Genomic DNA, 22,679 nt, shown 5'->3' with positions numbered 1-22,679 from the left:
GTCCCTGGCAGAGTAGTACACATTTTATTAACTTTCTCCAAGAAAAATGGGCAAACATATTGCATCTAACTTCCGATGATGTTGGGCCTGCTAATGAAATAGGAGGCTTCATGAGTGACTTTTCAAATTCAAAGAGGTTTTCAGCTGAATTGGCATAATTCTCAATCTTATTATTTATAAAATATAGCCTGGCCTTCCTAATAGCATAATGGTGTTTTTTTTACTGTGCGCTTATTTCTTTTTTACTGGCTGCATCACAGTGTTTCCTCCAGATTATTTTCCTTCTTTTAGATTATTTTTTAGGTCGAGCCTAGGCAGTGCGCATGTGCTGTCTGCAAGACCTGATGTATCTACAATATGGGCTTAACCAAACTCATCGATTGTCATTGGTTCTTTGTCATGACAATCGAAAATGCTGCTTTTTAATTGGTTCATTGTCACTTCTTTGGGCGCTTGGTTCTCTCACAGGTCATTTGAATCATTGTTCAATTTGGTTGTTCATCCCAACGTGTTCCCCCTCCTGGCACAGCGCGCGTGATGGTCCCTCCTCCTGTGTTCCCCCTGGTCCGCCATCACACACAACAGGAGTAGTATTTCAATCCAATTCAGTCCAAGTTTATTTGTAATTTTGAACAGCTGTTGAGAGGTCTTCACCACGTACCTTTTTATTAATCCGGCGCCCGCTTCATCTTTAACCATAGCGGCCACGCGCCCACATGTTACCTTTTGATTACTCAACACAACTGTCGCTGTGCTTTAGTGCCTTTCTTTTGTTCGCAGCGCAGCTGTGGGGCTTTTTAAATTTTTCTCAATCGACCCACCAACGCAGCGTTTAGTTCTTTGTTTGTGTCTTCTATTTCCAGCTCCGGGCGGTGCGAAGCAGCCAGTGCTGGATCTTGTTCAGGTAAGTGCAAGTGGATGACACTGTTGTAAATACCTTTGTAAATAAGTGGGATGGATTCCTTTGGTATTCGAGTTCTCATTTTTTGTTTTAAATGTTATTTGGGCAAAAATGTGTTTCCCAAAGTTGAAAAAAATATGTTTCAGTAAGTGAAAAATTATAGTGCTATCGGCGTTCTGTTTGGGTGCCACTAATCTTTGTTGCATAGAGATGAGGCAATAGCAGCACCCTTGCAGCCTTCCAGGCAAATGTACAGTATCTGGGGGCAGCAGGGAATGCGAGCTATGGGTGAGGGGATGGGGTAGGTTTACATGATACGTGTTATAAGACACATTTTAGTGGATGGGTATCTACCGCTTGGTTTAACCCCCTCCCCCCCCCCCCCCCGAGTTCTTTTCTTGGTATGCACCAGACCATGCGCTTCTCTATTCTTTATTCTTTAGGCATGCCAGGCACCCCACTTATGAACTCCAAAAAGGGAAAAACCTGTTTGTTACTGTCGACCGTCTTTGGATGATAGTGGTCTTTGTTGACGAAGACATGTTTGAAAAGCCATGTTGAATATTTGCAACAGGATCTTTAAAGTTAAACAGTGTGTAGTTTGATTCTGGGGTAAAACTCTTTATGTGGAATAAATAGTCGGGGGTGAATGTATAAAGCCATGAAGAAAATGGTTTTGTTAAATGTGTTGTTTATCACTTTCTCTTTTGTCGCTATACCCGCATTGCTTGGAATTCACTGACATAGAAATTCTTCAAACTATGCAACTCAAAATTAAAATCAGTTTCAACATTGAAGCAGAAATCATTTAAAAAGTGGAACATCAGACTTGCTTCAAGAAAACTATTTTCAGAGAAACACAGAAGAGTCTAACAAATGGTTTCTGAGAACTTAAAAAGTATTTTTGCACAGGGATTGAGGGACAGGCAGCTGCAACATTGCTTAATGGAGAGTGGAAGAGGTGCGGCCAGGGCGACTGACTCCGGAATCTGGGGATCACGGTTCGATCCCCGGCACCGGTGGCAGATTAGCCCCGCACCATGTGACTCTGGGCAATAGCTTGCCTAATCTTCCGACGGGCCCCAGCGCCTAGAGAACTGATTGTTCGCGCTTTACAAATGTGGATTATAATGTAATCACAACTGGATATTTTTCAGACAATTGTGACTTGCCACTACAACAGTAAGTAATTAGGAATCTTGCAGGAATCTATACCCTAATATTTAGAGACCGAGGCACAATGCTCCAAAGAGGGTCTGTTACAGGACTCATGGAAGGGAATCAATTCCCAACGCACTTCCTGCTGCTGGAGACCCTGTCACATAGAGTGTGCCGAAACTCTCCTCCTACTTCAGTTCTTCATTGCATTAAAGATTCTTTGTAAGCAGATAAGTACGGTAAACAACTTTTACCATGAATCTTTTTCCCGTTGTTTACTACGAATCTTTTTCCCCGCAGGAAATCACAACGCGATCGTTACAACGACCGTGTTGTGATTCCGCATACCATTACTCCGCAAGTCGGAACAAAGACTTGCGGAGGGGTGGGGGGGGGGGGGGGCGGGGATAGGTGTTGGATTTAAAATCCAAAACCTTCCCTATTGTCCGCACAGACTGGAGTTGGAATAGTAAATTATACTATTCCAACATCCAGCGCCCCCCCTCCGCAGGTCATTGTTCCGACTTGCGGAGTAATGGTATACAGAATCAGAACGCTGTCGTTGTAACAACCGCATTGTAATCCCCTGCGGGGAAAAAAGACTGCAGGATAAGAACGTACATTCATGATGTACAATTGAATTTCTCATGATTTACTCTTGCATTTACAGATGTAACACCTTATGAAAGCAGCTCTATGCATGGGGCCTTGCATTTTTATGCTGGGATTGTGCGATATTAGCTCTTAAGATCCCTCTCTCCTGTATTAATCCCCTTAGTACAGGGTCCCACAAGCACATATTTGCACATTTCAGCCGTAAACTTCTTGTTGGATACTTTGGGAGTTACACTGTTTCAGTCCCTATTCTTCTGTTCTCATGGTCCTCCTTAGTGGTTGATCTCTTACTTGTCTATGTGGACACTCCTACCTTGAATCCCTGCCAGTGTCTAAAATGTTTCTTAAAAATGAGTGGGGGAAGATCTGGACCCACAATACACCCTTGTGCTTCAAAGATCTGCCAATGGACTCTGGCTGGTGATTAGGGCGTCACCTCCTGCTGCAGTACTGAGACCACATACAGACAGCGAAGTCGGTGAACCCCATTGCTCACTTGCGGAATGCTCTTTTATCGCAGGTGAGGCAGTTAGATCCTCTTCTACACCTCATTGTGGTCCTGACCTGCAGTACACCTTAATATTACAACACAGATATCACACACAGCTCCACCTCAACACTTCAATCTTGGCACACTGTGTTCTCTACTTTTCCAGTAGTCGGGCGCACACACAGCTCCATCACTACACCTAATTCCAATCCTGACCCTAAGCACTCCCTACTATTCTGAAATGGGTGGTCTACACAGCTCCTCCTCTGCATGTTCTTCCTGACCACTAGCACTCCTTATTATTTCAGTAGTGGGAATGACACAAAGTCCCACTGAACCCATATATTGTGCTTTAATATAGTTCCACAGACTGGACTTTAATCATCGTTCAACCCCCAAATTCCCCTATACGAATTCATCTATTTCATACTTTTCTGTTTCAAGACTTGACCTCTATGCAGCTCTATCAACGCACTTCCATCCTGTGTGGCGGGACCCTCTAAAAGAGGCTCTCACATGCATGCTCTGCCATCTAACCATGAAGTATTAACCAGCCTCTCCACCTCCCTCAGTGGCACACATTTGGAAATCTAAGCTCTGATCTCTAGACAGTGTTAAGAAGCACCCGATACCATTAATTGGCTCTGTTTCGAGATGGTTGAGGCAGTTATTAAATACCGCCTGGCTGGCTGGAGGAAGCCACATGGAGTAAAAACCATTTCCATCGGATGTCGCAGCACTTCACTTGTCCTTAAGGAAAGTCTGATGCAGTCATGAATTGTCAGGTTCAAGTGAAGGCTGACTCAGTGGCGTGAAGAAGCTCTCTGGCCGTAGTGCTGTGCTGACGGGGCCCCTGGAGCTTGCCCCCCCCCACACTGCGGGGGCAGTGGGGCATGTGTTACACCTCTGGGGGTGTGCATTTAAAAATAACTTATGGGTTTAAAAGACCCTGCTGCAGAGTTCCTTGTCTGACAAGCATTTTCAGCCAACAATAAAAATGTCAGGATAACGCTGGTTAATAATGTTCCTACTGGAGAGAGGTAGAGTTTTGTCTAGTGGCAGTTTTGACTCAAAATACAGTTGCACAGTGGGTTGATATGCTTGCTGTAAAGAACATGCAACATGCAGATCATAGAATTGTATTTTAAATAGCTCAGTTTATTCCTGCCTTTGTCAAAGAGATTGTTAGAACTGGGGGTATCTAGTTGGCAGAGGTAGGTACCTTTGAACAAATAAGGACCCTTGCTTCTAAGTCAGAGAAAGGGGATTACACTATTGGATAACCCCTGTTCACCCCCTTGGTAGCTTGGCATGAGCAGACAGGCTTATCTCAGAGGCAGTGTGTTAAGCATTTGGGAACACATACAGTTGAAAGCACTACAGATGGACACGACACAGGTTTTATAAAAATAAGTGCGATGCGAGAAGATGGCGCCCTTGATGCGACAATGTGAAGACGATGCATGCACGCCCGGCGGCGACCTCTGTAACTTTGGAACCGCAACAGGCCCTACCACACGCTTTTCCGGTGATGCGACGGCGACCTCTGCGGAGGCGACACGCTTCTCTGGTGATGCGTCGGTGAACAGCTTTGATGAAGGCACGCTTCTCTGGTGATGCGGCAGCTGCCTCTGCGGCGGCAACGCGCTTCTCCGGCGATTCGACAGCAACAGCTGAGACTGTGACACGCTTCTTCTCGTTGAGTTGAGCTTCCAGCTCCTGGCGACACGCAGGCTTCTGCAGACAGAATTCCCAGCAAGGAAATTCAGTGGGGAGCTGGTGGTGAAGTCTTTTGTCCCTGAGACTTCAGCAGGAGGCAAGCACAAGTTCAAGCCCTTAGAGTAATATTCTGCAAGATGATGAAAGTTCTTTAAAAGTTCCTTCTCCTCTCCTTGGCACTGAAGACACCACTGTAGGCCAACACAGCACACTGGCAGAGGGGCAGTCCAATTCCTACAGGTTCCTTGGTTCTTCTCCTTGGCAGAGGTTCATCTTGTTGTTTCAGAAGTGATCTAAAGTCTTGGGGTCTGGGGTACTACTAAATCCTCTGTCCTCTGTAGGCAGAGGGGCCTGTACCTAGTCCAAACCAGTTCTGTGCAGTCCTGGAGCACTTTGTTTACAGGACTCCTTTGGCAGGGTGGGCCAGGGACATCAGACACACCACAGGAGGTGGAGCCAGCATTGTGGAAGGCAGGCACAGCCCTATTCAGACCCAGGTGCTACTCCTCCCACCACTCTACACTAACAAAACCAGACTCACAATACACAAGCTAGCAGAGGCAGGTTGGATGGTTAGGTAAAAAAATACCTACTTTTTAAAAGTGGTATTTTCAAACACAGAATGTTAAAACCAACTTTACTAAAAATGTATTTTATCATTCTGAGTTCAGGCATGCTAAACTCAAATTACTACCATATTTCCTGGGTCAGTTAGGATTATAAAATGTTATAATCAAACTGCCCATTCTGGCCTATGGGGACTGGTAGCCTTGCAATAGTGGAAAACGAAAATGACTGTAATTCACTATTAGGACATTCCACACACACCAGGGCATGCCCACCTTATACTTACAATGCACCCTGCCCTTGGGCCTACCTTAGGGGTGTCCCAGCCCAGCACCAGGGACCCTGGGTATCCGACCATCCACCGATATGACTCAGCTGCCTTCCTCGAACTCAACCCCAGAGGATACTACAACTGCCAACAGTCAATGCCGAACACCACCTACGGCCCATTCTCCTGCCGACACTGCCAACAATCCTTCACCATTGACAGCACCCCCACAACAGCCGCTCCCACACCGGAACCCCGCACCACCGATCCCTGAAATTCATCCTCCTCAGTGAGCGCTCCCTGCACAGACACGCTGTAGGTTGTTCTTGTGGATGATGGCGATTCCACCTCCTATTCCGTTGGTGCGGTTCCTGCTGCCATGGATGACTTCTGAATGACTCTGGTCAGAGGGGACACGGCAGCCCTCATCTTCCTGGACCTCTCTGCAGCATCTGACACAGTCTCCACCACATCTTCATCCAATGCCTACACGACATCGGAATCCAAGGACACGCACTCCGAAAGATCCGCTCCTTCCTGACTGAAAGGACCCAGTCAGTCAACCTGGCACTGTACATCTCAGACGCCCGTTACCTCATCTGAGGAGTTCCACGAAGATCGTCTCTGAACCTGACCCTCTTCAACAAATACATGATCCCTCTAACCAGCATCATCTGCTCTGATGATATCAATGTCCTCTCCTACACTGATGACACACAACTCATTCTCTCCCCCACAGACAAGACGCCCCGTATCCTGATCAAACTCAATGCCTGCATGATTGAAATCTAGTGGCGGTCCGTGCAGGTAAACGCGGCGGGCAGGAGGTGGGGGTAAGTCGACAGATGACAGTGTAGGAAAAAATAAATAAATAAATCCTACTCCGTAGTCTGTCGAAATATCCACCCCAGCCCCGCCCCACCGTGCTTACCTGCACAGACCTCTGCTGATGAAATCTTCCTGGATGAACACCAATTGTCTAAAGCTGAACACCAACAAAACCAAAATCTTGATCTTCAGGAACAGTACATCATTGTGGGACTCCACCTGGTGGCCAACAGAGGTAGGGCCGACATGAACTCCCCTTTGCCAAGAATCTCAGGATCATCATCTACAGCAAAGTCATTGCTGTCACCATCTCATGCTTCCATACCCTGAAGATGCTAAGGAAGATTTTCAAATGGCTCCCAGCCAGCACCCGGAAAACTGTCACGCATGCCCTTGTCACAAGCAAGCTGGACTACGGGAACACCCTCTATGCCGGGATCAACAAAAATACTCACCAGAAGGCTGCAGACCATTCAAAACTCAGTGGCCAGATTCACTCTCAATCCCCCATGCCTCACTCACATCACACCACACCTGAAGGAGCTCCAATGGCTACGCCCAGTAACAAACAAGCATAATTAAAACTCTTCACCCGCACTTTGAACAGCCGCGGTCCATGCAGGTAACAGCGGTGGGGCCATGGGGCCGTGTAAGGGGGGATTCAGAGGGACGATGCAGAGGGAAAATGTATTATTAATTTAATTTTCCCTTTGCATCATCCCTTGAAACCCCCCTTACACGGCCCCACCACCCCACCACTGTTATCTGCACGGACCACGGCTGACTTTCAAAGCACTACATAATACTGGCCCTGCATAAATCAATAAACGTTTCCTCCACTTCAGATGGTGGCACCAGGTGTACATATTGGACCTCTTGAGCCACTCAGTACACTCCTGGACCTCTGATCATTACAGAAGAAGAACTGCCTTGTTCCCCAGAGGACTGCCCTTGTGCTGGAGGCCTGTCCTGCTCCCTGAGAAGGAAGACTGGACCTGCTCCCTTCATGACAGGCTAACCTGAGTGAATCCAAGGGTCAGTTGGCTGACCTCCTGTTCTGAACTACTGAGACACAACCAACTCAAGAGGCCTCCCTGCAACTGCCCTGGGGATCTGCTCCTAATGGTCTTTTGTCCGGCACACACTCCATCATGGTGAGCCTGAACTTGTGACTTTATCCCAGGCTAGCGCGATCAGATACCCACCCCTTCTTTTTGCCACTGTTTTTTACTTGAACCTTTAAAATTGCGTATCTCTGATTCTACTGATTGGATTTTGTGGTGTTTTGTTCTCATTTATTAATTAAAATGTACCTTATTTTTCTAAATTAGTTTGGGCTTTTTCTTGTGTTGTGTTTTCACTTTGTTACTGTTTGTGTGCTGCATAAATACTTTACACTTTGCCTGTAAGTTAAGCCTGATTACTTTTGTGCCAAGCTACGAGAGGGTTCAGCACGTGTTAAGCTTATGACTTTGTGGTTCACCCTGACAAGGACTGTGGTTGTTGTTTGAGTAGGGTTATCACACCCCACAATCAACAACCCATGTTTTACAGATATACTGTAAACACTTTAGATTATGGCTTCTTGAGAGCACTGTCAGAAAATAACAGGAAAGGGTGCAAAACTGCAAGAAATGGCTGAAAACGCCTTGTTATTATGGAAAATACTATGACAAATGGTCTAATGTAATTTTGCCTCAGGCTCTGAAAATGCCTGCATCACAGCACATTTCAGAGGCCAAACTGCTGTTAGCTAAAACACCAGGACTTGCAGAGATAAGACTCTCAACTGAGACCTCTGGACAATAAAGTGCAAGGACACCAGGTCATCAGCATTTGCACAGCACAGTTATGCCCTGTGTAAGACCTCATAGTGCTCTGATTTTTCCAGATTATTTTTATTTAGGGGTTCCTTTCTGTCTGGTTATCAGGGTGTTCCTCTGTTTTTTAGAAAGATTCTCAGTAAAGAAAGCATCCCCCGAAGCTTGAGAAGGTCGACAGAGGTGACTCCACAATTTTACCTTTTGATGCGACCCATAAATTGTAGAATTGGAGTGACTCGTGGCTGCAATCTGAAAGGACCAGTGCAGGGTTACGTTTCTGGATATTACATTCTGAATCACTAATATTCCTTTCTGGTGGTGTTTAAACCCACCCAAGTGTCGTGAACCTTTCCCTGTTTCAAATACTGTACAGTACGTGAAACTGTCGCATGGTCTACGTGTGTGTGTTTATGTGTAAAAGAATGTCTGCTTATCTAACAGTGTGAATACCTGTTGAGTGATAATGCTTGTACAAGTGTCATGCTGTGAGGCAAAACTCAATTTATGTTGAGCAGTGGTAAAAAAACAGAAGTAGAGCAAGGATGGAGGGAATAAGGGAATTACCCTGCAGAAAAATGTTTAAACTTAACCTACGAGTAGCTTCCAATGTCTTGACAACAGTGTGATGAACCGATGTAAAAGGAACCAGCAAGGACACCAAATGGCACCAGCAAGGAAGGTGAAGGGAAGGAAAGAAGCACCACTCTCCATGCAAAGCAGTATATGTTTTTACATTTCCTTTTGTATGGAAGGGCAATTCTCTGCCATTTCCTGCCTTTATGCTGCCGTGTCTCAGATTAGAGGAACGTTAGAGTTGACACTTCCACATAGTTATTATTTACTCTGACTGCTGACTCCAATCAGAGAGAGTCCTGCTTGCGATGGCCACAATTCTTGAAGACCTCTGCTCTGGGCACTAGCCACACAGGTCTATTTGGGTCAGGGCCTGTAGAACTAGGTCCAGTGAGAGAACATCTGGAAGATGTAAGAGTGTGAGATGACTCCAACACAGAACAGTTTTTCTAAGCATAATTGTCCAAATGTCAAGAACAGAGTTCTTGGTCATTTTGAGACAAGCTTTGCATCTGAAGGACAGGAACCAGTGAGTTCCTGGACTTCTATAGAGCTTGCCATTGTCAAGGGGTAGTCATAGGCTGGAACTGGAATACTTTTCCAGTATTCATGTACTCAAGAAAGGGGGATGCCCAGGCTCTGCTAAAAAAGATGGAGACTATTGTGGGACAGAATATAGAAGGTAAGAATATCGTTTTTTAGGTATATAATATTGTTTTTCTAAATACCATTGTATATGATATTGTTTACTTTAATACTGGTGTAATAAATTAATTTAATATGTATTGTTATTATAGTATTTGTATTATTATAGTAAATGTTTTATTTTTTGCTTTATCATAGTTTGCAAGTTGTAATGTGTGATTAATTATTTTACATTTAATTAGTCATTTTTCATTTAGTAACAAGTTATTGGGTTTGTAGGAGATTTCAGTGTGCAGTTATTTTAATGATAAAGTATTGTTTTTATTTTAAATGAAATTTTATCTGAATTAAATATTTAATTGGCAATTAACTGTAAAACATTCAATTGATTAATTTGTATTTGTATTATTTTAGTATAGTTTGAAATTTTAAAAGTTTAATTTCCAATTATAACAAATAATTATTCATTTGTATTTCCGTAGTTGTAGATTTGTTATGGATTAGGGAGGGTAGTTGTTTTAAATATAAGTTCTTGTTTTTTAAAATATGTTTTTATGTAATTAACTGGCAATTAATTGTATTAAATAATTGGTTAATTATTTTAAATATTCAGTAATGTGTTTTTAAGGTTAACTAAAAGATTAGTGGATAATTATTTATGTAAACTATTTAATCAATTAATTGTTATGACAATTAATTGTTGTATGTGAATTATTTGTTGATTCATTGTTAAGTGTATTTGTTTTAATTGTACTTGTTTTATTTAATCACACTGTTAATGTTTTATTTATAATTTATTTTAAATATGTAGCCAGTTAGTAGGTTTTTGGGGTACTTGCAAGGGAGGTGAATTAGTATAAAATATTTTTTTGATGATTTTTGTGTTATGACATTCTTCTCCCGACTGCTTAGGGTCCGACCACCATCATAATCAGGCACTCTGCCATCAGAAACACTCTGAGGCATATTCACAAGGATCTATCGCTGAGTCAACGGCACTTTATCGCAGCCAAAGTGGCGATAAACCTATCACCCCAAACACAAGCTGGTGTTAACATCCCACAGCACCAGTTTACCAGTGATAGCAGCCGCAAAAAGATCGCCACAGATGACCCCCGCAACTATCGCTAATGAAATGCAGAGTAGGCGTTCCCGTGCCAAAATCCGTGACAACACCACTCCACAACATTCTCAATGACCAGCCAGATCTGCGATAAGAACACAAAACAGGCGATAAGGCGCATTAGCAGCAGGGAAGTAACACCTGCTCTGTCCTGGTGCAAAGTCGGATGACAGCCTGCACCACAAAAGGGAGCCCAGCCCAGAGCCACACCTGAAGAACAACAGATGCACCATGGCAACTGAACATGCAGCCCGGAGGGCCGAAAGGGCAACTACACCCGCCGCCACCACCCCCAGGACCCCCCCTCCCTGGCACCCCCCAACCAAAGACATGCCACATCAGCTACACCTAAACATGTACAAAATAATCCACATGATGTCGCACAATCACAACTAGTGAGATGCATGTGTCGTCACAAAAATGAGCATCACACTTTCGAAGCAACAAATCAAACTTTATTAACATGAACACTGAACTGAAATGAAGACACATGGCGGCTCCACTCGGGACAATCCGTAGGTCACAGCCTGCAAGGCAAAAATCATGATGAGAATGTGTGTCCTGCGCACATCAAAGGACAGAGAGAGAGCAAAGGGGAGGGAGAGGAAGAGAGGGAGAAAGAGAGAGATAAGAAGAGAGGGGGAGAGAGAGAGAGAGAAGAAGGAGAGTTAAGAAGAGAGGGGGAGAGAGAGAGAGAGAAGAAGAGAGGGGGAGAGAGAGAGAGAGAGAGAGTGCCACCCCTGCGCACTCAGGCCACACTGCTCACCTGCTGCCACCGGTGTGTCTCCAACCACTTGCCGGTATGTATTGCAGTTCACCAGGTCACACATCTGAGACAGACCAGTCATCTGAAACAGAGTCCAGATACATGATTGGCACAGTACACACAATTGCACAAGACAACATTGCCTGCCCACCCATGCCCACCCTGGCAGAGGCACCCCAGCCCCTCCCACCACCCATCGGAGCATGCCCGCCCATGCACACACAGGCAGAGGCACCCCAGCCCCTCACGCCACCCATCGGAGCATGCCCGCTCATGCACACCCAGACCTCACTGCTCACCTTCCACCACCGGCGTGCAGACAAGAGGTCCCACTATGTGCCGCTGCAAGCCACAAGCCTGTGGCCCATGGACATGGCACCCACCACATCATGCAGCCCTGCTCCATGGGCCACCAGGTCTCACGTTTGGTGCTGGGTCTTGATTACTCCATTGCAGAGGACATACCAGTGCACTCGGCCTCATCGCAGGCTGAACACCCGCTCAGCCCAATAGGTGCCACTAACTCTGTGATCCCGGAAGCGACGCCACGTGGCGGAAGGCCCGCGCTGCCCGCTGGTTCTGGCCTACACTGCGGTCCAGCAGGGCACACAAAACCTGAGCTGTCTGGACCGCCGGGACCGGGCATCATCGCAGGCTGCACACCCGCTCAGCACTTAAGGTGCCCCTACCTCAGTGCACCCAAAGTCACCGTCCCGTGGCGGGGTGCCTGTGCCGGCTGCAAAGCTTTAGGTGCCACTAACCCTGTGCAACCCCAGTCAGCGCCACGTGGTGGTAGGCCTGTGACAGCCGCAAGGCCTCGGGTGCCACTAACCCTGTGCGCAACAACTTATGGGCCCTTTATGATTGTGAACTGGGGAACGTCCATCATCCAGTCACCACCGGCAGAGGGAATGTGACGTCATCGGCCCCTTATGTTGGCGGAGTCACATGGCCTGTGACGCCTGTGCCGGATGGGTGTGGTGTGTGTGCAAACCTGCCCTCAGGGAGTGGCTGTGACATGCTGACAACTAGACCAGTAACTGCACACCACCAGCGAGTACGCCTGTGACGGGTAGCAATGAGGGCCCGCCCTCGGAGCATAAGCGGAGTGGTCTGGCCTGCCGTACGCCGGACCAGCGCAGGGCTTGCAACAATGACTCCTGGGCTCTGGGCGTGGTTCAGTCCATTTCCGGACATGGAAGTGACTGATGCGTGTGTCCTTGTTGTAGTGTCCATGGCACCCGGAACACAATATGCAATGTAGCACCCTCTGACTGGTGTCCCACAGGATGAGCATCATTGACGCAAGGGAAATTACTGTCCCTACATTCATCCACACATTCATACATGAATGATGAAAGACATAACACAGCAGTGTGTTACTGGATGTTTATTGCACATCCAGTGCAGATTTGCAGCTGGAACGGTACAGGGCAATGCCAAGCACACTACACAATATGGGCCCGTTGGGGGCCATCCAGAGTCCATCCGGGGATGACAAGTACTGCGGGAGAGGAAGGGTACAGTCTGCAGTCTGGTCGCAGTGCCATTAGTCATCAAACAGGATATGGCAGTCCATGTCGCTGTCCAAGGTGAGTGCATCGGAGTATATCGAGGGTCAGTGGAAGGTCATGGGGCCATGTGCGGCACCAAGCAGAAACCGGCCAGGTGGTGGAAATGAATGCTAGTGCCTCCTTCTGAACTCAAACCCATCCACGTCCTCGTCCTCGGATGTCTGCTCTGCCCCACCTGTGGGTGTTGCAGTACCGGCTGCGGCACTGTGTCCACTGACACATCAGGGGCCGGAGGAGGATTGGTGGCCGAACTGTGAGGCAATAGCACACCAGGGGGCAGAGATGTGGATGGTGTGGGGGCAGCAGCATTCATCATCGCCACACCTTGTAGCAGCAATGCCATGATGAGGATCTGCAGGGCATAGTAGATCCCAGCTACATTTCACTGGTGTGCAGCGGTGGCTGCCATCCTTTCTGCCTCGATCCGCACTATGTCTTCCATGAGCCTCCGCATGTGTGCCAGCTCACTGCTGGTATCGCTGGAGCCCCTCTGAGCGGACAGGTGTTCTTCTCTCCGCGTCATGACTCCAGCGATGTCAGCCAGGGCTCGTTGGAGACCTTGAAGCGGGCCTAGACACCCATTGATGGCGTCCAGTTTGGTAGCCATGAGGTCGAACCCCACCCGCACCTGCACAGCCGTCACCCTCTGGCCCTCCAGTACACGGCGTTGGAAGGCTGTGTGTTGTTCCTGTGGGTCTTGGGAGACTGCTGGGCTGTGGGTGCCTCCTGCTGGGTGGTTTGGGTGGTGGGTGGGGTCTCCTCAATGCAGCTGGACAGCCCCGATCCTGGAGGTGAGTCGCCGATGATGTCAATGATGTCTAGGAGGGCTTGTGCGTCGATGCTGGGGTTGTCCTCCTCGTCATCAGTGAACAGTGGCTGGGACTGCACTGCAGGGGGTGTTGACGGTGCCCTGCAATGTGAAGGGGAGATGGTGTATTGCAATGTGTCAACATGTATGTAGCCTCATGGTGCATGTTGACATTTAGACAGCATGGCATTGTACATTGTGACAGTCTATAGATCTGGGCGAGGACTCAGAGTCATTTATGGTGTTCACTGTGCTCTGCTTGATTGTGCATGTGTGCCATCGTGGCCACCTCCACCCGTCCCCACAGTACCTGGTGGTCAATCACCCTGTTGCGGTTGTGTTGTGTCATGTCGAGCAGTGTCCGGTCACCCGACTCCGGCCACAGTATCCACATTGATGACTGTCGACACCAGCTCCTCCATGTCATCCAGCACGAGCTGTGGCACTGGGCCCCCACCTCCAGTCTGCATTGCTGCCTTCTGGTTGGCTGCGAGTTTCTCCTTGGTCTTTCACTTGATGTCATTCCATCACCTCTTGACCTCATCCATTGTCCTCTTGTGCTCTCCAACGGCATTCACCTTGTCCATGATGTCCCGCCATATTCCATTGTTGGTGTCCAATGACACGTTGGAGGTGACGAACAGTTGTTGATGGTGTTCCATCACCTCCATGACTATGATTCTATTGGCCTGCGGACTGAGCTTCGTCTTCCTCTTTTTCTTGTCCTTGCCCTTCCCTGTCCCCGAGGTCCCGGGCTGGTCGTCCGGGGTGCTTGTGGGGTTGCGCTCGTCCTCTGTGCTTGCTCCGTCTGCCTCCATGGTGCTTGCGTGTTGATCAGTTTGTGTTTGGGTGTTTTTTCTACTTTTATGGTGATTTTTTCCGCCTGCCAGGTGTGTGTTGCAGGCCTGGCGCTGCTTAACTCTGATTTCCTCATCGTGCTTTGGCCCATCGCAGGTTTTTTCGCGTTTGGGTTTGTGTTTTTATCTTCGTCGAGGTGGTTGTATCGCAGGCATTGGACGCGGTTTTGGCAAACTATCGCATCGAGCCCCCATGTTGTGAATTCCACGTTGACACGGGGGTATTTTCCCACGATAGGCTGCGATGTGTAAAGTTGCGCTAACATTTTTTGGTGATGTTTAGCACACGTTCTTGTGAATATACCCCTCTGACTTCCCTAGGTATTCTGCCAAAATATTTAAATAAAATTATTGTGTGTTAAAACTATCATTGAAGTAATATTGTGATGTCAAATATATATTGACTTTAATATCGCAAGTAAGAATATCATTATCAAAGATTCTTCCAGTATTTTTATCAATAATGTCATTGTTTAAAATATTGTATTTAATATTGTTGTTTTATGCTATGTTTTAGTTTAAATATTCTTTATGTTATGTGTTTTACAAATAGTTAGAAATGTTAGGAGCCGGATGTGTGGGTTACAGGGTAATTGGGTGGTGAGTAATTTTTTGTTTAGAATGTTTAAAACATCCAAAAGGAAAACATTTATGTGATTTTTTAAATTTTATTTATTTGTTAATGTTATATAAAAATTGTTTATTTTATTATATTTTCAGTTGGGGAATGTTTACATCTTTTGATTCTTTTTTATTTTACATTTGAATTTTTATAATGTTGTTCTTTATTTGTATCAATTGCTATTTTTATTTAATTGGTTTATTTATGTGTTATAATGGTATTTATATTTTTGCAAAGTATTTGCTTTTCTCATATGTTAATTATATATATTTTCTTCTTAGGTATTATGTGTTATTGTAATTAACTTATTTAGATTTGTATTAAAATGTATTACAATTAATATTTAAGGCAATAGTTTTCTTTTTGCATTTAAATAAAATGTGCTTGTATTTTGATGTATATTTTTTAGATAACAAGCTTGTAAAGTGTAAATGAATGTATCTTTTTTGTTATTTGTTTTTGTAAGTTGGTAATCATTTTATTTATTAATTTTTGAAGTAATAAGCATTTTATTTAAATAATCTGTTACAGTTGATCGATGTTCATAAATATCTTTCTGTGAGTGATTTTTTATTTTTGCTTATAGTTTCTTTTTATGGTATATTATTTTGATAACTATGTTTTGTATTGGATGGTAAATATTTAATACATTTTTTGTAAAGATTGGCTATTTTGCACGTATCCCCCTTGAATTGAAAAATCTTCCCCAATTTGCTTTAGATGGTAGTGAGACTACTAAATTTCCCCCCTCAAATTCCAACATTTTTCCAGTCACATGGTCAGACCACCACATGCCTGCTTTCCAACATAAAACAACACTAAGCGACTCACCTAAAACTACCTTACATCCATCCACCTATTGGCCATGGAACAAACTCAATTTGGAACACTTAGAAACACAACTAACATCCAGTACAAATCTGGAAACAATAAATTCTGTTCAAAATCTATATGAGTGGCTACAGAAAGATTTTGACATCCTGAATACACTCAAAACCACACAACAGAACAAAAGAAAAAAAGTGCCTTGGAGAAACAGAGAAATAAAAGACATAAAATAACAAATTAGAAAGCTGCAACGCACCTGGCTCCAAACAAACGCCAAACAAGACAAACTTCACCTACAGAAAATTAACAGATTATACAAGTCAGCTATCAACAAAGCTAAGAAAAGGTGCTATTCAGACAGAATTCAAAATGCTAAATGTGAAAATAAAGAATTCTATAAAATACTTAATGAATTTCGCAAATGTAGGGGCATATCAACAAGCGGCAGCGATAATTATCGCTGGCCGACCTTAGCTTGAGGAATTTTATCGCCGGCTATCGCAGATAATTATCGCCATGCTAGCGCTGTATTACCAACGCATAGCGCAATGGCGATAATTATTCCTGTGATAGCGATGTTTTCCATGGAACATCGCTGGTTTTCTAGCGATGTTCCATGGAAAACGTCGATATCCTTGTTGATAGGGCTGGGTGGTCTCAGCCCTATAATCCACCACCCATTGACTAACATTATTTAGTCAAAGGAAAAGCAGGCGTAAGGAAAGTAGCGATAACCAAGGTTAGCGCTACTTTTCTTATCGCTATGCTTGTTAGCATGCCCATTGATAATTGGAGAAATGTCGGTTAGCGACATTTCTTCAGTTATTTTGGGACGGAACGCCTATTTGCATCTCATTAGAGATGCAAAGGTGGGCGTTACGGGAAAGGACGCTAAGGCAAGGATTCAAGCAATAGCGTGACCTTGCTGATACAGCAATAAAATTATCACCGCTTTTCGTATGAAAACGGATGCAAAAGCGGCGATAATGTTTTAGCGCCGCCTTGTTGATTTGCTTACAAATTGCCTAGAAGGAACTCATCCTGTTACTCAAGATTTCACAGACAAACTGGCAAATCATTACACGGATAAAGCAGACACATTGGACTGGTACCTAAGGCAGAAACAAAGCACCAGCACTAACCCTTGTACAAAACAACAATCCAAGAATACTCTAACCCAGCCTCTCCGTTCCTTTCACACATCTCACACAATGAATTTATGGATCTGGTCAAAGCAAACAGGCCTGCCGGCAGCCCTTCTGACCCATGTCAACCACAAACTTTCAAGACAATTCTTTTAACAACCTCTGCTGCCACTCCAGTAAGAAGAATCATCAACGATTCCTTAACTACCGGAATATTTCCAGAAGAACTCAAAAAGTCACACATACGCCCTTTAGTGAAGAAAACAAACTTGGACCCACTGAACCCTGACTACAGACCCATTACAAATGGACCTTTGCTAGAAAGAGCAGTGTTCACCCAGATGTCACAATTCATTGAAGAGAATGACATACTTTCAGACTTCCAAACAGTTTTCCATCCAGAAAGACGCACTGAATCTGCACTCCTTGCCATCTGGGATGACCTGAAGAATACAGTAGATCGCAACGGGATTGCTGCGCTACTCCTCTTGGACCTCTTGGCTGCCTTTGACACGGTTGACCATGACACTCTGAAACAAAGACTCTATGAATCCGGCACAGAAGGAACTGCTCTAGAATGGATTGCGTCCTACCTTCGAAACAGAACTAATGTATCCATACCCCACTTTTCTCGTCTAAACCATACTCCACAAAAGCAGGTGTCCCTCAAGACTCTATCATTTCGCCCATGCTTTTCAACATCTACATGAAGTCATTACCGGAACTGATCAATCAATTTCACCTCACATGCTATAACTGTGCAGATGATACGCAAATACTCCTTCAACTGGAATGCCCCAAAGACATTGGAAAATCCCCAATTTTCAGTTGTCTCAGAGCCGTGGCTCAGTGGATGAATTGGAGCCATCTCAAATTGAATGCTTCCAAAACGGAAATACTCACGTGTGGCGATTGGAAACATTATGACCCGCTTGCCGCCTGGCCTGATGAACTGGGATCACCGCCTAAAGTATCGAAGGAAGTAAGAAACCTTGGAATGACCATGGACTCCAAGTTGTCAATGAATGCCCAAATGGACAAACTAGCAAGATCAAGCTTTGTCACTATAAAAACGCTGTAACGCATTTTCCCTCATTTAGGATTTCCACAGTCCAAGCTACCATCTCCCTTGTTCTGTCCAAACTCGATTATGCCAATAGCCTCTACCATGGATCACCTTTAACGACCATGAAAAGACTACAACGGACTCAGAACTCGGCTGCCAGACTACTCTTGCATATCAAACCGCAAGACCACACCTCACCTGCATTGGTTACCGGTTGCCAGAAGATCCACGTTCAAGCTACTTTGTATCACCCACAAAGCAATACATGAAATTGGACCGCTGTTCATCAGGAATAAAATCATCAAACACATTCAACAAAGGAACCTCCGCTCTAAAGGGGCATCTCGCCTCAAAATCCCAAGATACAAGAAAAAAACCATGGGTGACACATCCTTCTCTGTTCAAGCAGCCAAACTATGGAACTCTTTACCCCCCTACATGAAATCCAAGAATTGACTCTTCCCCACATAAGTACCATACGCACACAGAAATGTACAGCATATCCCTCTGTATATAAGCATTTATTTTCATTATAGATATTTACCTATCTTTGTGTATTGCTTTGTTAAACATGTAGAATAATTATGTTGTTAAAAAAAAAAGTCATCTTTGGTCTACATGTTCTTGCTTCCATTGTGCATCTATGTACCTCCATGTACTTGGATCTGTGTGTCTGTTACTTTTCTCCTGAAAAAGCATACCCTATTTCTCATCCTGTACCTCTATCAATATCTTTGATCTACATATACTTACCTCCTTTATGCATCTATATACTTTCAATTCACTTATGGATCTATATATTTATCACTTTCTTCTAATTTGGCATTTCCAATGCACTACCCTATTTCTCAGCCTATACTTCTCTCAATATATCTTCTAGGCCAACTTTCTGACTCATCTCAAACTACTTTATACTACTCTTTCCAATGCACTGCCCTATCTCTCACCCTATACATCTATCAATATATCCTCTACATCCACTCTCTCATTTATGCCAAACCCCATACCACTACTATGATCCCCAAAATAACCCTTTCTAGAGTCTCTCCTACTCTACCCCTCCGTGCATAATCTGACACATCTTTTACTATACCGATCCCCCAAAACACACCTATCTAAACTCTTCCCTTGGACACTTCCCTTTTTACTTATCCAAAAGCCTTCTCCTACTGTTATGACATACATTTTTTTAAAAATCCTTCACTCTTCTATCCCTCCACTATCATTTTCAATCAAAATAACAGACTAACATGTCCACTTCTCAAATTCCATATTCCACTATACTAACTCACCACTAATCCTTTATGAGTTCCAGAGTAGCGTGCTACTCGCCAATAAAGCGTTTCAACACCCCATCAGGGTTACAAGCGCAATATATGAATGCAAACCTTGTTTATTTTAATTTTGAAGATATTATTAATAGTTTTGATCTCATTTTTTTAGATTGTTCGAATGATTGATATATGTGTGTGTGTGTGTGTGTGTGTGTACATATATAAATTCACTGAAAAAAACATAGGTTTCACACATGTTATAGTTAGCTGGACATTTCACTCGTAAAAAAACATTGAAATTCCCCCTTTATAGTTAGTTCAGCTAAATATAACTCGCGCGACCGCAATCCACTGCTGATGACGTCACATATTACATCACTGTATTCACTAAGATACTGTTAATAAGTCAGTTATACAATTAATTTTACAAAAAAACCCATCCATTTAGACACTTATTTACCCATTTATTCTTCCATTAACCTTTAGATATACATATATAAAAAATATTTATTTTTCAGAAAGACACATATTCATTGGATGATGTCATCAGTGATGTCAACAGTGATGTCATTTGAGATGTCATCAGTGATGTCATGAGTGATGTCACTGACCATGTCATGAGTGATGTAATATGTGAAGTCATCAGCAGTGGATTGCGGTCGCGCGAGTTATATTTAGCTGAACTAACTATAACGGGGGAATTTCAATGGGTTTTTTACGAGTGAAATGTCCAGCTAACTATAACATGTGTGAAACCTATGTTTTTTTCAGTGAATTTGCAAGGTTTTTTAAATGCTAATTCCTAACTAGAACGTGTGTGAAACCTATGGTTTTTTAAGTGAATTTGCAAGCTTTTGTAAATGCTAATTTCTAACTATAACGTGTGTGAAACCTATGGTTTTTTTTAGTGAATTTGTAAGGTTTTTTAAATGCTTATTTATGTATGTATTATTATATTTTTTATATATTTATTTTACAATAAACTACCTATGTATATAGTTATAGATTGACTGTATCCTGTAATATGGAATGGCTCGTTTAAAATGAAAGGCTAGGGGGTCAGGAACTCTCTACCCTGCCCCCTTTTCACGTTCTCCACCTTTCTTTTTCACTGCCACACACAAAATGGCATCCAACACTTCCTGATTTAGACCGATTCAAATGTTGACTGACATCTAACCACCAATCAGAATTACGCTCGCGCATGGCACCGTGCGCGCACGGTGCGCACATATAGATATTTATGTACTTTTAACTGCAATTTTCTCAGGAACTACTGAACAGATTGACACCATATATGCAAAAGGCACATCCCTGACCTGAGGACTGCCTCTTTGCCAAATTTCAAGTAATTCTGTTCAGCCGTTCGGGCTGTACCTTCGACTAAAGGTCCTATGGGAAAATGAGTGGGGAAAACACGTTTTGGGACCCCCCTTTTTTCTCAGCCCCCGCTTGACGAATCACCCCGAGACTTTCAGGGTAGGAGCTGAGCGGAGCACCCCATTAGTTTTGAAACTTTCACGAAGATAAGTCAACCGGCGCCAAATTTATTCAAAATAAAATTTTCAGATTTCCTATGGGAACTCGGTCCTAACTATAACTATCTACTGGCGACCGCCAGTAGATGATATATATATAGTATATATATATATGTCCCTGTCTCCCCGTGCCTAACAAAAACGAATGTGTCCTCATGTAACGCAACTTGTGCTCATGTAAAGCACTCTGATACCTGATTTCGGGTCAAGTTTGCGCTATATAAAACTTCAGGGAAAAAAAGAAGAAATATATATATATATATATATATATGAGCCCTGAATTGTCCTCACCTTGGTACGTGTAAAACAAGAAGCGGCACACCAATCTAGGTATTCAACCATTTATTTGTGCACACTTGACGTGTTTCAGCTTCACAGAAGGCTTACTCAAAGTGAATTGAAACGCTTTAACTCTTTAAAATAAATACTCCTTTGTTTATGGACATCAACAAAATCCTGTACAGTGATATAGCACTACTACGAGCATGATGCAAATCAAAGCCACAGGGGCAATACCTATGATTCCACAATTAAAATGGTATGTAAATATGACCAAAAATCAAAAAATAAATGCATCTGAAATAAATTATAAAATATACTAGAACTGAGCTAAAGTACAACAACAAAGATTCTATGCTGGAATTCACCCTGTAGACCAGCCACATGCATTTTATATCAATGATAAAAATTTCTCATCAATTACAAACAACCAATAATCATAAATCAATATACCTGATTCTCCTATGATATCATAATATCTTAATGGTTTTCGGCCAACAGGAAAAGATCAATGACTAGCCACACTCTTGTCATCTCATTGTTACAAGCATAGTGATATAGGGAATATATACTGCACATGCATGCATTTCCCTAACCAGTGCTAAGTGTAATAAAAGAACATGTACAAGGTGCAATCTACCACATGTGAATTAAAAGCCTTTTTACATAGTTCCATTCTGTTACATTATGTGGCATCCACTGTTATAAAAATGAGAACCACAACATAAAGGATAAGATACTGATCTTCTACAGTATCCAGTTTGTAGACTCCAAATATTTATGCGCAGAAATCATCTGACAAATCACCTAAGTACGTATGAGAATGTAACCTACTGCAGTAACTGATCATAGGCCATAAGTAGGATGCTAATATATAATGCCCATATATCCTCTATATTCAAATATATACTTGTTATAATAACTGAGAGGGTGAGGGTGAGGGAGAGGGTGTGACTTTATGGCTAGGGCAGCTGACCTTGAAGCTGGGAAACCATGTTCGAGTCTGGCAGGAGGCTCAAACATCCTGTGATTCTGGGAAAATCACTTAGGGGTTGATTACGATGAGTTGCCTACGCCCGACATTGTCTCGGTCATGGGTCCGACTGACACCTGGTCGGCAGTCCTGACCGGCCCATTCCTACATGTTACAATGTGTGCATGCATTCCGGCCGGTTTACGGGTGGAATGCATGTGCCCATTGTAAAATGGTAG

At 43.8% G+C, this 22,679-nt stretch overlaps 1 protein-coding gene across 4 annotated transcripts in view; it reads left to right on the top strand.

Moving 5' to 3' along the window:
* LOC146783989 (uncharacterized) overlaps positions 1-22,679 on the top strand; it is a 469,916-nt gene that overhangs the window by 164,459 nt on the left and 282,778 nt on the right. For 2 of the 4 annotated variants that reach the window (XM_085636427.1, XM_085636428.1), the window contains exon 2: positions 864-904. The exons of the other annotated variants lie outside the window; for them this stretch is intronic. In XM_085636427.1, the coding sequence (XP_085492553.1) occupies positions 864-904 (41 nt within the window). The remainder of the gene's footprint in view (positions 1-863; positions 905-22,679) is intronic. 4 annotated transcript variants of the gene reach the window in all.

The sequence above is a fragment of the Triturus cristatus genome, chromosome 11 (assembly GCF_964204655.1).
Source record: "Triturus cristatus chromosome 11, aTriCri1.1, whole genome shotgun sequence".
Lineage (NCBI taxonomy): Eukaryota > Metazoa > Chordata > Amphibia > Caudata > Salamandridae > Triturus > Triturus cristatus.
Note: the sequence above shows the minus strand (reverse complement) of the source record. Positions and strands in the feature narration are given on the sequence as shown.